This window comes from Oenanthe melanoleuca, chromosome 4A (genome assembly GCF_029582105.1).
Source record: "Oenanthe melanoleuca isolate GR-GAL-2019-014 chromosome 4A, OMel1.0, whole genome shotgun sequence".
NCBI classification, from domain to species: Eukaryota; Metazoa; Chordata; class Aves; order Passeriformes; family Muscicapidae; genus Oenanthe; species Oenanthe melanoleuca.
In genome coordinates this window covers 16,446,694-16,461,722 of record NC_079338.1, presented here as the reverse complement: position 1 = coordinate 16,461,722, position 15,029 = coordinate 16,446,694, and the positions used below count along the sequence as shown (strand labels likewise).

At 39.0% G+C, this 15,029-nt stretch overlaps 1 protein-coding gene across 1 annotated transcript in view; it reads right to left on the bottom strand.

Moving 5' to 3' along the window:
• Window positions 1-893: 893 nt before the first annotated feature.
• Window positions 894-15,029, bottom strand: part of KLHL4 (kelch like family member 4) — a 38,280-nt gene continuing 24,144 nt past the window's right edge. The window contains 7 exon segments of the mRNA XM_056491746.1: window positions 894-2,518; window positions 3,175-3,346; window positions 5,569-5,781; window positions 8,355-8,517; window positions 11,088-11,195; window positions 11,198-11,311; window positions 14,553-14,739. Coding sequence (XP_056347721.1) covers window positions 2,459-2,518; window positions 3,175-3,346; window positions 5,569-5,781; window positions 8,355-8,517; window positions 11,088-11,195; window positions 11,198-11,311; window positions 14,553-14,739 — 1,017 coding nt within the window. The 3' untranslated portion in view covers window positions 894-2,458.

Sequence of the window (15,029 nt, the reverse complement as noted above, 5' to 3'; positions counted from 1 at the left end):
GAGCATTTAATAAAATTTGCAAGCTGAGGAGGGGACAAAGCAGGGGAGTTCTGTGTCATCTCTCCTGTGTGTTTGGATCAAGGAACTATAAATTGTTCAGGTTTTTGGAGATGGGTTTATATTTATAAACCTCTCTGTTGGCTCAGGAGCCATGGCTGCTTTCTCTCACTTGAGGCTTCTGCCTTCTTTTTCCCAAGAAAACTTCAAATTCCCTGCAAATGCTCGGAGGATCAGGCCCATTGGAATTGTCAGTCTGTCAGTCTGTCCTGATGTGCCTCTTGCACATGTTGGCATCAGTTGCATGGGTTTGTATCATTTTTATGTTGGAATTTTAAAAATGACCATTCAATACCAGCTCTTTCCAAAGAAGAATAAAACCTGCAGTGGTTGCTGGTTCCTGGAAGCATTGCGTGCTCTTTTAGGAGAAAATCATGATTTGGAGCCTGAGTGAAAAGCAGCAGTGACCCTCTCCCTGCATCCACACAAATCCTTATTCTTACAGAAGATTGCACATAGCTGTTGCAGGATGGCAAAGAATAGTGGGAAATGTAAGAATTTTATTATTGATGTCTAAATTTTAGTGTTTGCTGCAAGAAGATGTTCTGCACAGACAGGGACAGGGAGGGAACAGCACCCACCTCCCTCTCCCCTCTCACTGGGCAGATTCTCTGTCTGTGCTTTGTGTTTGCTTCAGATTCTTGATCTGCTGGGAAATTAAAATATTTCCTTCCTCTGGTTTAGGGTTTGTTCTCCATTTGCTTGTCAGGGGGAGTTTTGTGCATCTTTTGTTCTTTTAGAGTACAAAAATGAGACTGGTGTTTCTGTGTCTCTTAGTTTTGAAAGGATGCAAAATAAAAGCCACAAAGTTGTTAAAATATAGCCCAGATTTTCTTAGCAGAGAAAGTAAAGTTTATTTGAATGTAGCATGCTATATATATAAACATAATTGATTTTTAAAGTTAAAAATGTCTTCTTTTTATAAATATGCTGATGAGATTTTTTTTTTTCTTTAGAGGCATTCAATAGGTTTAATACTATAAATTTGTTTTAAAATAGCATGTTGCTAAAATCTGAAACCACAGTATTCTATCAGGAAAGTTGGCCTACACATTCAGAGACTTTTGCCTCTGTCCTGAATTTTCTGATACTGACAGAACAACAACATAACAAGCACTGAGGTGGATACTGAGCAAATATTGTGCTTTACAGCATAGAGTATCTTACATACATTCTTTTTTCTAGAATACACTTTCAGCATTTGAAATTATAAAAAACGAAATTAAAGCAAAACAGTAGAAATTGGCACACAAAAAGAAAAATATCATGCATGTGGAATACTATGTGCTGTTTTCCTTTTCCTGTTTGTTCTTGATTCTTATCATTCCACTAATTCCAGGTAGAACATAAACATAAATTTTACATAAATGGTATCTAATGGTACACAGTGGGTGTGGTTTATTCCTCACCATTTTTCTACTGTACATGAGAGAAAGCTGGTAATCTTCAGCTGAGCTCAAAGATTGTCATATCAATATGATATAAACATTTCATTTTGTAAGTTATATTCAAGGAATGTAATTATGTGATTGTTTTAAAATTTTAATGCACAGTTATTATCCCAAGAATAGTCAGATTAGTTTAACACTTACCACTGGTTAGTGGGCAAAGAAAAATCCAGGAACAACCTGACACACAGAGCAGCATTGAAATATCACATTTCTATGCACCAAAAATGATTGCAAATTATATTTGCATTATGTTTTGACAAAGATTTCTTTCTGCTGGCACACAATAGCATAAAGGTGCCTTAACCCTACATCAACTTAACTTGCATTATTCAGTTTAATACACTGCTAAAAATGGATGTTCTGTGACAGTCTAGCAGTGCTGGATGACAAATAAACAAATTGTCTGCTTCTCTGATTTGATTTTAAAGTTAATTTAGGAGTTTAATTTCTGAATATAGAAATTAAGTGCTTCTGCAGAGAGTATTCTGTTGACAGTAATATTTAAGAGCAAATATTTCTTTTTGTGCAGTTCCCTGTTGGAGGTGTTTCACAGTCATTTTAATTTCCTTAAAATATAAAAGTTTTTTTATAAACTTTAGCATTCCTGACAACATAGAAAGGAAAAAAGTTTTTTAAAATCTTGTACACATCTCCCACTGCTGCATTTTATAAATAACAGATACATTTTTGTAACAAACCTGAACCATTCAAACATTTAAACCATTTCACTGGATTTTATGTATTAGGCATAATAAAGTAATTCACTTCTGCAAAGTTTTCTGATTTTGGGGATGCAGGAAGACACTTCTGTGCTGTAGTGGTGTGATGGCTCAGGGATAAATATTGTCTGTAAGGGAGGCCTTTGAGGTGTGTGCAGTCTGTACTGTCCTGGAAATGTTTCTTGGCTTCTGAGACCCCCTTCAGTTCAGTTTCATGATAATTTCCAGTCCTCAGGGCAACTTCACAACAACAACACATGCTCCAGCCCTGCCAATGTTGACAGGAACTTCCTAGAAAAGAAAAGGGAAAAGGAAAAGGAGGAAACATTTTTAGTAGCATCCTATGGATAGGACATAGGACAATACTTTCAGATTAATAGGAAAGCAATTTGTTTATTCAAACTCATGTAATGCTAAAAAATTAGGTTTAACTAAGTTATGAAAACTCAGATTGGGTTTTTTTGCAAAAGTCAGCAGCCCCTGGGTTACAAGGTGTAGCCTGGTGTTGTTCCCTTGACATATTCAAGAAGCCTTCACATCCAATGTTCCAAAATCAGAGATTGTGTGGCTGCAAAGGATCTTGGCAGTGCAGGTGTTTGCTCTTGCTGTCAGTGGGGAGGGCCATAGGGGTGAAAGGCTGAGGTGCTCCAGAAGAGAGCATTGCTGACCATTGAGTCACCAATTCAACAGCCAGCTTAAGCACTTAGAACCCACAGTGATTTGTGCAATCTGGTCTGCTTGCCCATGCACTTCCTCCACCCCCACCTGAAGAGTTTTAGGTGGTTATTTTCCAGGAGAGGCCACTGACATTTTACCCAAGCCCACCTACAGCACTGCTGCATCCCGACGTACCAAACCGGCGATAACTTCACAGCCACTTGTACAGAACCGTTCCCAGCTGCCACAAGAGCCCCTGTCATTTGTGAGCACCACCTCTGCTCCCTCACCTCTGTCCACTCGTTGTTCTGAGCATCGTAGGACTCCACAGTGGCCAGGTAGGAGTGGCCATCGTAGCCCCCCACGGCGTAGAGCCGGTCCCCCAGGGGGCAGATCCCAACCGCGTCCCGGGGCACGCTCAGCGGGGCCACCGTGGTCCAGGCATCCGTTTTGGGGTCGTACCTGGAAAGGTGGGCAGCAAGGTCAGCAAAAGGCATGCTGGAGGCACATTCCAAATTTAAACTGCTCAGATTCGCTTGTTCTCTCCTGTGTTGCTGTTTGGGTTATGCTCAGTAGAATTGAGATGTGATTTAGTTTTTGATTCACCCACTAGAGAGGACACTGTGGTCCAAGCATCTCTTTTGGGGTCATACCTAGGAAAGCTGGGTATCTAATTCAGGAAAAGGCATGCTGGAGGCACATTTCAAATTTAAATTGCTGATATTTGCTTGTTTTCTCCTGTGTTGCTCTTTGGGTTACAACTGAGATGTGATTCAGTTTTTGATTCAGCCACTAGAGGGGCCTTCAAGCACATGGAAAATGCTCCTGTTTTCACTTTTTGATTACAGTCTCTCCGTTTCAATTACATTAAGCCATCAACACATTTTAAACACAAATGGGACCTGAGGGAATGATAGCATGGCCACAATTTGACTCAGCAAAGTTAATTTCAATATATTCTTTTTTTCTTCCTCCATAAAGCTTTTAATTTTCTGTTTATTGTCAGAATTAATGTTTTCAGAGAAGTTTACTATAAAAGAAATTAAATATCTTGTGTAGTAGATCTAAGTTTCTCACATGAAATGTGTGGCAGCATCTTACATTAATATTGATTTTACTTCTGATCTATCCTAATATAAATTCCAGTGAATTCCAGGCAGTTCCTGCTTTATCCCATCTAACAGAACAGAATTTGGCCCTTGTTGCTCACAGCAGGGTTTAACACCTGCTCAGTTTTCCTTTCTTTTCCCTAGATGACCTGACCTTATGATATTTCTTTTTTTTTTTTTTTAATCAGTATCAGTCAAATTATTGGAAGAACAGCTGAGAAATATTTAATTCCTACAGTACATGGCACAAGCAGGCTAGCCCTGAATTCTGCCACTTGAGAAATAGAAAGGACACATGTTGGATTTGTCCCAGCACTTCAGCTGCTTTTACCTGGCTCGTGGCAGAAGGGAGGAATTTGCTACTGAGATTTAATTCATTACCACAAAAGTATTGAAAATCAGTTATTCCTGCTCAAAACACTAGGTTAAAAAGGTGGAATGTGTTTTGCAAATGCAGCATTCTGACTGTGAAGAGAATTTGAAGAGAATTTATTATATAATCCCTTTCCTGGAATGTAAACAGGAAAATTAATTTTTAAAAAAATAATAAAATAAAGTAAAATAAAATAAAGTAAATAAAATAAAATAAAATAAAATAAAATAAAATAAAATAAAATAAAATAAAATAAAATAAAGTAAAATAAAATAAAGTAAAATAAGATAAAATAAGATAAAATAAAATAGAATAAAGTAAAATAAAGTAAAATAAGATAAAGTAAAATAAAATAAAATAAAATAAAATAAAGTAAAATAAGATAAAGTAAAATAAATAAAATAAAATAAAGTAAAATAAAGTAAAATAAAATAAAATAAAATAAAGTAAAAGTAAAATAAAGTAAAATTAGATAAAATAAAATAAAATAATAAAATAAAATAAAATAAAATAAAATAAAATAAAATAAAATAAAATAAAATAAAATAAGATAAAATAAAATAGAATAAAGTAAAATAAAGTAAAATAAGATAAAGTAAAATAAAATAAAATAAAATAAAATAAAGTAAAATAAGATAAAATAAAATAAAATAAAATAAAATAAAATAAAATAAAATAAAATAAAATAAAATAAAATAAATAAAGTAAAATAAAGTAAAAAAAATAAAATAAAATAAAATAATGTAAAATAAAATAAAATAAAGTAAAATAAAGTAAAATAAAATAAAATAAAATAAAATAAAATAAAGTAAAGTAAAATAAAATAAAGCAAAATAAAGTAAAATAAAGTAAAATAGAATAAAGTAAAAGAAAGTAAAATAAAATAAAATAAAATAAAGTAAAATAAAATAAGATAAAATAAAGTAAAATAAGATAAAATAAGATAAAATAAAATAAAATAAAGTAAAATAAAATAAAATAAAATAAAATAAAATAAAATAAAATAAAATAAAATAAAATAAAATAAAATAAAATAAGATAAAATAAAATAGAATAAAGTAAAATAAGATAAAGTAAAATAAAATAAAATAAAGTAAAATAAAGTAAAATAAAATAAAATAAAATAAAATAAAATAAAATAAAATAAAATAAAATAGAATAAAATAGAATAAAATAGAATAAAAAGCCAAGGCGTGTCTCACCTCTCCACGCAGTCGGACAGGCGGGAGCAGTGGTTGGAGGCAGGGGCATCGTGCCCTCCCACCGCGTACAGGAGCCCGTTGTAGGTGGCCACACCGACTCCTCCTCTCCTCTTGGACATGGGGGCACATAAACTCCACTTGTTCGTGTGAGGGTCAAAGCACTCCATGGACTTCAGGCAGGAGCTCCCATCTCTGCCTCCCACTGCGTACAGCCTGTACAAGCAGGGAAACTATTTCAGTCTTTATTCTCCCACTCATAAGAGTTTTATCTGGATGACTTCACCTTAAAATTGTCATTACTCCCATTTTTTGCTGTGCTCTGGAGCTGCCTTTGCTCCAAGGCTTTTGTGTGTTATATGAAGTTGTATTCTTCACTTACTGTGGAAATGCTCAAGCAGCCACATGTGAAAATTAACCTTAAAAATTCGTACCAGGTTCTCTAAACGTGAGCAATAGAAAGAGTTGAATTGAAAGATGCTGCAATTGAAATATATGGCAGCATTCCCTGGGACAGGGTTACAGAATATTTGACATTTTACCACATTAAAAGTTCTTCCTGGGCAGTTAACTTTAATAACTTGAATGGATATCAAAAGCATATATAAAACATATTTTAAATATATTTTCCTCTCAGTCTGTATTTAAGAAAATCTGCTGAACAGAAGGTACCACCTTGTGTCATCTTGTCTGTTCAGCCCAAAGGCACTTAGCAAACAACTGGAGATTTAAACTGCTGATGTTGGGGCAATTTTTAGGGATAAATTTTGGTAAACCATGTCAAAAAATGTTGGAGTAACTTTTAGGAATGAATTGTGGTAATCACTGTTAAAAAACATCTGGGATTGTGGCTTTTTGTCAATGAATTTTACAAAGTCTGAACTTCTTTCTGGTCTCAAGCTAACTTGGATGCTGCTGGACTAGGAATGTAATAGAAAATGTGTTCAGGCATTGAGTGTGCTCCTTTTCCCACTCCCTTTCAGATCTTTGTTATTGTTTTCTGCCATGAAATTGAATTTATTTAGTGAAGCTTATTAGGGACCTAGGGAACAAATGGACATGCCCAGAGTAAATCAAGTAAACTGGATCAGCTGAATTTTCCTTTAGAAGTGCCTGTTTTATCCCAAAGACTTTAAAAGCTTTCAGACTTCTCTGGTGCATATTTTACCTAGAAGATTCTTGACCATCATTAGAATAATAAAAAATCCCCATCTCTCTCTCTCCTAATTTTGTTCACTTGATAAAATTGAGTTTGGTTGTGCAGTTTGTTGTCTGATCCATACAAAACTTGAAGCTTTGATTTAATCTTTTCACATCATGCCACTGATACAGCCTGCTTGTTTACACAGCTTCCACAGGGCAAGGAAATCTCTGTTTGTACAAAGGGATTGGTTGGGATCCTTTGTTTTCCATAACATGTCTACAAACACAGTGGTGTTTCCCATTCTCTAAGGAAAAGCCCAAATATAGCATTATTGACTGATGTTTTCAATGGACCATTCATTGGCCCAAAAGTGTTGCTCCACAGATATGTAAAGGCTTTTCTGGCGGGGCTGAACAGGAAAAAATAGGGTGTGATTTAGGGAAACAGGAAAAGGAGAAGCATTCTCTTGGTTGGACCCCAGCAGAGGCACAGAGTGATGGACATTTGATCTCCTGGTAAGCCAGAAATTACATCAGCAGAATAACAGACATGATTTAAGGCCTGCTGGAGACAGTTTGTATGGGCAATGACTGAGAGCAGAGCCAGGATCAGGCTGATTTCCTCTCTGACAAAGTGGTTTCCTGCATGTTGCTGCTGTGGAAGGCACCAACAGGAGTTTCTGGTGGGGTTTCTGCTGAGAACATTTCCTCTGAGGTACAGCAGGACCCTGGAGAGGCACTTCTGCCTCTCTTGGACCTGGGAGCCGCCATTTGAATCCTGCCTTGTATGAATGCAAACCCCCAGTCTGCATTTACAAACATCCCTTTGCTGACATCTTTGTTCCTGCTTTTTATCCTGCTCTTTCTCAGGAATTTACAAAGGGATCAGGGAAGCCAGTGGCAAAGGTTCCAGGTCTGTAACTGAGTGTTCCCAGCCCTTACAAACTGCTAAGGGTTTGCCACAGGTTTGAACAAGAAATGTTGGCTCAAACCATATTCTCCATAATTTAAGGCTTTTTGCAAGGCTTTTGTAAGATCCACACAGCTGTCTGTTCCCATGTGAAAGGGTTTGAGTGGCTTTAGCATCTTAGCAGGATGTTTAAATATAATAACATTTGATTTCATGGATTTAAGCAAGAGATGGAGGGCGGAGCAAATCTGGATAGGATAAGGTTTACCTAATTAATAAACTCATCTTCTTTCCATTAAACACATCATGTACCTTCAATATTTTAAAAATTGGCTGTTAATTTGTATGACAAAGGAAATACTTCCTTTCCATACACATTAAGTCTATTTAGACACAAAGATTTTAAAGTGTAAACATAAACTTGGAATACTTTTTTTAAGTAGCTGATTTTATACCCCCATATGTTACATTCCAGGTAAAATTCTGATGTGCACGTAATAACATTTTTACATTCCTGTAACTAAAAAAGGCTGAAATGTGTTTCAAACCTGTCTGCAAGTTTGAAACCCATTCACCACACAGCAGAGGAAAAGCTTTCCTTTATTTCTGCGCGGTAGAGCTCCTCTCTGCTCCCTTGAGGCCACCACTAACCATAACCCTGCAAACACAACCCAAGCAGCCCCATCAGCCAGGAAGGGAGCAGATGCAGCCCAGAGAGGTGCTGCTGGTGCCATACTTGCTGTTGAGGGCGGCCACCCCCACGGTGCTGCGTGGCGTGGACATGCTGGCCACGTAATTCCACTGCCGCGCCTGCGGGTCCCAGCGCTCCACCGTGTTCAGGTAGCTCCAGCCATCGTGGCCTCCCACTGCATACATTGGTCCTTCCAGCATTGCCACTCCTTGGGAGAGAGGGAGAGAGAGAATCAGGCACAAATTATCTCCTGGTTTCAGTGGCCGGCGGCGCATTCATTAATTCCCCGCTTGCAGATAAGCGATTTCAGTGGGTATTAAGGGATCTGAAAGCTGCCTTTTCATTTGGAGAAATAAATAAAGATAAACAAGCACTTCACATACACTGTTCTGCTAAATAACCATTATCTTTTGCCAGAAGATTAGAGGAAAGCTGCTTTAGCTCTGATGTTCTCTTCTTGGACTTTTATCTCTTTCAGTTCTGGCGACCTTGCTCTGAAACAAATTCGAGCCCCTAACTGGGAAATGATGTTATTCTCCTACAAAAAGGCAAAACCTGAGTCAGGCAATGACAAATATGCCCACACCAATAACCTCTCCTAAGTCAGAGCAGCTGAAGCTCTGTAGTGCTGCCAGCACGAAGCCTGGGCGGGTGGGTAGCTGGCTGTCCTTCCCAGCTACAGCACCACAACATTTTAATGCCTTTTGGAAAAGAGCTGGCTCCTCTCTGCTGTCCTTGAGGCACAGGAGAGCCAGCTTGGCTGTCACTGCAGAGCTCTGTGTGGACAAACCCTGGGCCATTCTCCAGGGAAGGGCTTTGGTGCCTTCCCTCTGGGACCTGCTGCTGCTCTTTGCTCTCTTTGTTAAGTGAGGAGAAATGTTTCAATCCAGCTGCTTAAAAGTTTTCTAAATCTGTCTTTCAGGCCTAAATATACTTGGCCTGATTTCTTCAAAAGCACCAACTCTCTGCAGAATCCCCCTGAAGGTAACAGGGGCTGAGTGTGAGGCAGCTTTGCCAGCCAGGCACAGATTGAAGCCAAACTTTGGGCACTCAAATTTGTGGCTGTGACCGACTAGTCAGGGAGAATTATGCCCCTGCAGTCAGGAATTATAAAGACTTCAATGAAAATTATTTCATCTGTTTGGTCTTCTTCCCCTTTGCCACCCACTAGTGTTTGGTTTCATAAATTTTGTGCTCTAGCTGACAAGAACCCTACACTACCCTTTCCCTGCCAAGCAGTGGAGAAGGTAACCTAGGCCACAGTGGTTTGCCCAATTATTCTGGATCAATCTTCCTCTATTACCATAAAAATAAAAATATTCCATGTAATTTGAACTTACTGATGATTTCAAGCAATACCTGTTTCTGTAACTTAAGAGAACCCAGCTCTTTCATAAGGTCTGGGATATATAAATTATTCAGGAATCATCATATTCCCTCTGTTACAATCTACTCATCTGTTAACTTAGCCTTATTTTTTATAGTTCTGGAAATAAATTCTAGATTTCATATTCATATTATTCCTTCAGTGTGAATAATATTAAGGATTATTTTGCAGTAAAAAAACCCATAGATACTAAGCCATGGCAGAGCTCTGTAAAACTTCTTGTAATTACAACATTAGAACTGGTGAAGCCATACTTATTTCCATACACTGTTTTCTTCAGTGTGGGTAATGCCCTGATCTGAATTGCAGAGGTGGGCTTAATTCATAATTTATTAAAAAGAAAAATAAAACCAGGTTATTATTGTATTTGTAAATACAAATTGAATCCCTTGACCAGTGAATCACCTGAAGAGTTGATTATTTTCACTCTAGCTTATATTTTGGAATTTCCTATGAGCAAAATTAGCTCTGGAATACCAGGAGTAGTTAGGTGAATACTAAATAAAATCATAAAATTATGGCAATGGGCAAATCTCTCTTTGAAAACCGTCTTCTAGCAATATCTCTGCGTGTTCCTGGATGCTGTCAGGAGTTTTCTCAGCAGTGCTGGCTCCATCCAACCCCTGTGAGTGCTGGGAGGCGTTTGAGGGCAGATGTTGGAGAAGATGAAACTGAGGAATCTTGCAAATATGAATGCTCAGATTCTGGGAATTGTTGGGGAAGGTAGAACAGGAAAGCCCTAGTTACTGAATTACCATGAACACAATAGGATGGCTCACCGAAGCTAATCCACTCTTAATTAAACAATGCTTTTAGCCAGAGGGCAAGGCCAAAAGACACAAAAGACTGACCCGCACCCAAAGATTAGATCTTAGAGTTTAGAATGTCACATGCTATGCTAATATAAGAATTCCTATAGGCTGTGTGTAATTGCTATAGAATTAGTATTCTGTATTCAATTGGTTCTTAAGGGATTAGAATATTCATGATGAAAATGGATTTATTGTGTTACAAACGGGAAGTCTCTCTCTTTCTCTTCCTATCTTTACTCCTTGCTCTTCTTCTCCCACTCCTCCTCTCCTTTCCCTCTTCCATTACCCCAATACTCTTTTATCCCATTGCTCCTTTTCTCTTCTCCTCTTCCTCTCTTTTCTCCTCTCTTTTCTTTTCCTCTTCTCTTCCCCTCTTTACCTTCTTTACTCTCTCTCTCTACCCTCCCTCTTCTCTCTTTCTCTCCCCCTTTTATCTCTTTAATCTGCGCGTGGCTGTGCTGGGCAGCTCCTTGCAGACTCTTTTATAATAAACTGCAGCTGCAGCTTTCAGCATTTACAGAGCGTCTGAGTCTTGTTCCTCGCGTCCACCCTGACACAGAGAATCCAGCAGCCCCTTACCCAGGCCGTGCCTGTGCGTGGACATGGGGGGCATCACAGTCCAGGCCTTGGTGGCGGGGTTGAAGCACTCGACGATGTTGGAGGTTTTGAGGCCGTCCCTGCCCCCACGATGTAGAGCTTGCTGTCGATCACCGCCACCCCGAACTGCAGCCGCCGCCCGCTCATGGTCCCGACCTGCGCCCAGCTGTTGGTCCTCAGGTCGTATTTCTCTATGCTGGTGGTGCCTGTGGGGAGCAGAGACAGCCATGGAACAGCCAGCCCGAAACAGGGCTGAATTGTAAAATACTGGCTTGGTGTGTGTGAGGTTTTGCTGTGAGCTGCAGTTCTCCTGTCAGCCTAGTGAGAAAACTGCATTGGCAAATCTATGAGAATGTGCTGGTGGCAAGAAATGGGGAATTAAATTGAGGCAATTTTTGTAGCACTGCAAATTTTGGAGTTTAGTTAAATCTGTTTAAATATCATGAGAGTAAGGAGTTTGTGGGTTTGTTTTGGGGTTTTTCTTTATATTCCTTATTGTTGCATTTAAGATGTTGCTCGGGGTAAAATTAGCAGGAAAGGCCTTTGCAGGGTGTTACAAAGATGTTTATTTCAGCCACACATTGATCCAGGGTTCGGGGAACAAAGGCAGGGACTTTTGGGAGGGTCCAGGTTTAGTACAAGGGATAATTAGGGCAGGGAGAGCATCAGGGACCAATTATTAGGTGACACAGGGTACCACAGGGGAGGGGCCAGGGCAGAGGAATAGCAGGGAATTAGGATGGGAGTGACTAAAAGGCTGGGAGAGGGCATGGGGTTAACTCAGGGAACAGAACAGGGGCTGCATTCCCTAGCTGGGAATCCCTTTGGTCTCCACACCTTATGAATCCAGTGCCTCAAACAACCATGTTTGTGCCTAAAACATTAGTGGCATTAAAACCAGACTCTGTGTGTCTGCCTGAGGAACTGGACAAGATCTCCAGGAATCCTGCGGCTATTTTCCCTTTCAGGATGGAGTCAGGCAGAAGGCAGGGCTGTGTGTGAGTGCACACCTGGCTGCCACAGGTGTCTTCCCTGAGCCTCACCTGTGCAGCAGTAGCTGCTTGGCTGCTGTCACACATCAGCCCCATTTCCCATTTCCTCCAGCTCACTGGACCTCCTGCAAGGGTTTTATTTGAGCTCTGTGCCACTCAGCACGGACACTTCTCCATGCCCTGGCTCCCAGCATCACTCAGGAGCCATAATTGCTCCTCTGAGAGCTGCTCAGCACAGGCACAGCTCACTGAGCTCCGAGGCAGGATTGCCACTGCACCCTGGAGCTCAAATTCAGCTCAGTCAAATGCAGCCAGATGAGGAAAACAGAGCTGATTTCTCATTCCCTGAATGGGATTTGAGACCAGACAAGTGGTGTATTGAAGATAACAACAGGCAGTTTGTGGCTAAGAAATTCTTTTTTACCACAGGAAAACAACCATGCAATAAAGCAGAAGAGAAAGATAGGATTTGGTTTTGAGATCTGTTAGAGATCACCTGATGTACTCCAGAAATAAGAGTTTATTTCATGCTATCTTTTATCTATATATTTTTCCACATGCATAGGTTGGGAAAGAAATACCATCTCTATCTGCAATTAAAGTAAGAAATTCTACTTTCTCCCCTTTATACAGAGCAGCTGGGTTTCTTTGCCTGCTCTTTCCATCTTGTTATTCTGTTTGCTGCTCTTTGCTTTGATTCTTTCTCATTTATTCTATGCTAATATGTGTGTGCCCCAAAGTTCTCCACTTCAAAGGAAATCTCTCACACTGACTAAAACACGGGGAAAATGCAGTCAGGTTTGTGTTCAGACATACCCTGTGGGCTGTGATTTTTACAGAGGCTGGAAGATTTGAAAGTCACAAAACCGAGCGTGGTTTAGGCACATTCCCATTTTTCAAAATTCCAGCCCAAAAGCATTTCTTTGATCTTCTTTTGATCATTGGGATTTGAGATGTGTCTTCATTTTCCACCTGAGATAAGCAGAAAGGCAAACCTGGCGTTGCCTGGTGTCTGCCTTTATCACAGGCAGTGTGTTCCTGCCAGAGGTGCAGATATCCCTACCAGAGCTGCTCCTCCTGAGCATCCTGCACTCTTCCTGCTCTTTCTTTATCTCCCAACCCAGCTCTGACTCCAGATCTGAGTCAGATCTGTGGAGGACAGCAGGGAGGAGCAGAAGTGCTGCTCTTCTTACCCATCAAAAGGCAAAAGTTCAAACAATTGGCTTCACTCCAAGGTGAGATCTAAGAGAGGCACCAACAGGAAATGCAGATGTTGACTGAAACAGCCCTTTCTTTGCTTAACCTTTACCAGCAGGAAATGATTGGAAAATTGTATTCTTATTTTAGGGGAAGATTGTTTAAAGATCACCTGTTTAATTCATAAATTATATCACTAATATATAGATATATATCACAGTATCACTAATACATATATCACTATCATATATCACAGTATCACTAATGAATCTACTTAATTGCACCAGATTAACTCCAATTTGCTAAATCGTCCTAGGAATGAGTGTTTTCATGTTGTGCTGGTGATCAACGTGTGTTCTGCACTTGATTTGATTGCACAGAGATAGGGAGGTAGCTCTGCAAGGTCTCTCATACAGGGAAAAATCAGCAGTCAGCAGCTTTTTGTAAACCATGAAATGGATTATCTTCTTTGTGATTCTATTAAAAGTGAACCCACACAGCTAAAAGTAATTCTGTGCAGCAAGTCGCTAGAGTTTAAACTAATTAGAGTTCTCTGGCTCCAAGCTGTGGGTTTGAAGTTGAGGTTCCTGGAGAAAATGATTTAATATTCTGCCTCCTAAATAGAATAGTGCAATGGTTAAAGCTGTAACCTGATTGCAGTTGTGGAAATCAAATCATAGAAACTGGAATATGTTTATAATAATTAACTTTTGACTACAAAGCTGATAAAAAAAAGCCTGTACATGAAATCCTGAAAAAAAGCTGCTTTCATGAAAAATACAAATCTTTCCACCTGAAATGGTACAATAAGGACTTTAAGCATTAGGTAAGAGTTCTCCATAGTTAAGTGATGCTTTTTGGTTTTATTTTCCTGCTTCTTTGAAATCTTAGCTTTCTTACTTTGTCAGGGTATAGACCACAAGGTTCAATATTAAACAAATCTTGAAACATTTTGAATATTTACTTTTTCTTCTGATTTGTAAATTCAACTATTTTTCTAAAAAATTCACTCTAAGTTTAATTTTAAAAATGACCATATGAATCTGCACCTAAATATAAGTGTGTTGTTCCCAAATATGATTTTTGCAAGAAGACAAAACTTCTGACACATAGAATTATGCTCTCTGATTTGCCTTTTCTCCTTCTTTTACCCCTAAATTGATATTTTCCTGTGGGAAACATTGAAATAAATGTCATACATTCCCTGGGTGTCTGTAAGACAATTAATTAATCCAATCCAATTAACCTGTGGGCTCACCTTTGGTGGCATCCATGCCTCCCACAGCATAGAGGGCACCCACTGTGGATTTCCTGGGCTTGGTCCGAGGGCTCTGCATCATGGAGCGTCTCTCTGGCAGCAGGTGGTACTTCATGGCCTCCATCAGCAGCTTCTGGCACTCAAGGTCATCTGCAAACATTGGGCTGTTTTCTAGATCAGCCAGCAGCTAAGAAATGGGGGGAAAAAACATCTTGATATATGGCTAAATCGTTAAAATTGCATGCACTTGAATAATTGAATATTTGTATCTACAAACACTCATTTTGAGCTCACCACTGCCTTGTGCTCTGCTGGGATCTCTGCTTTAATGCAAGCTAAACTATATAAAGGTGGGGAAAGGTCTGTGAGTGTGGTGGCTTTGATTAATATTTTCCTACCTCTTTCTTCTAGCTTTTCAAAAAAGATTCAAATCAGTAATTTGTAGTACTGCACCCTCTGAATTCAAAACTCTTTCTG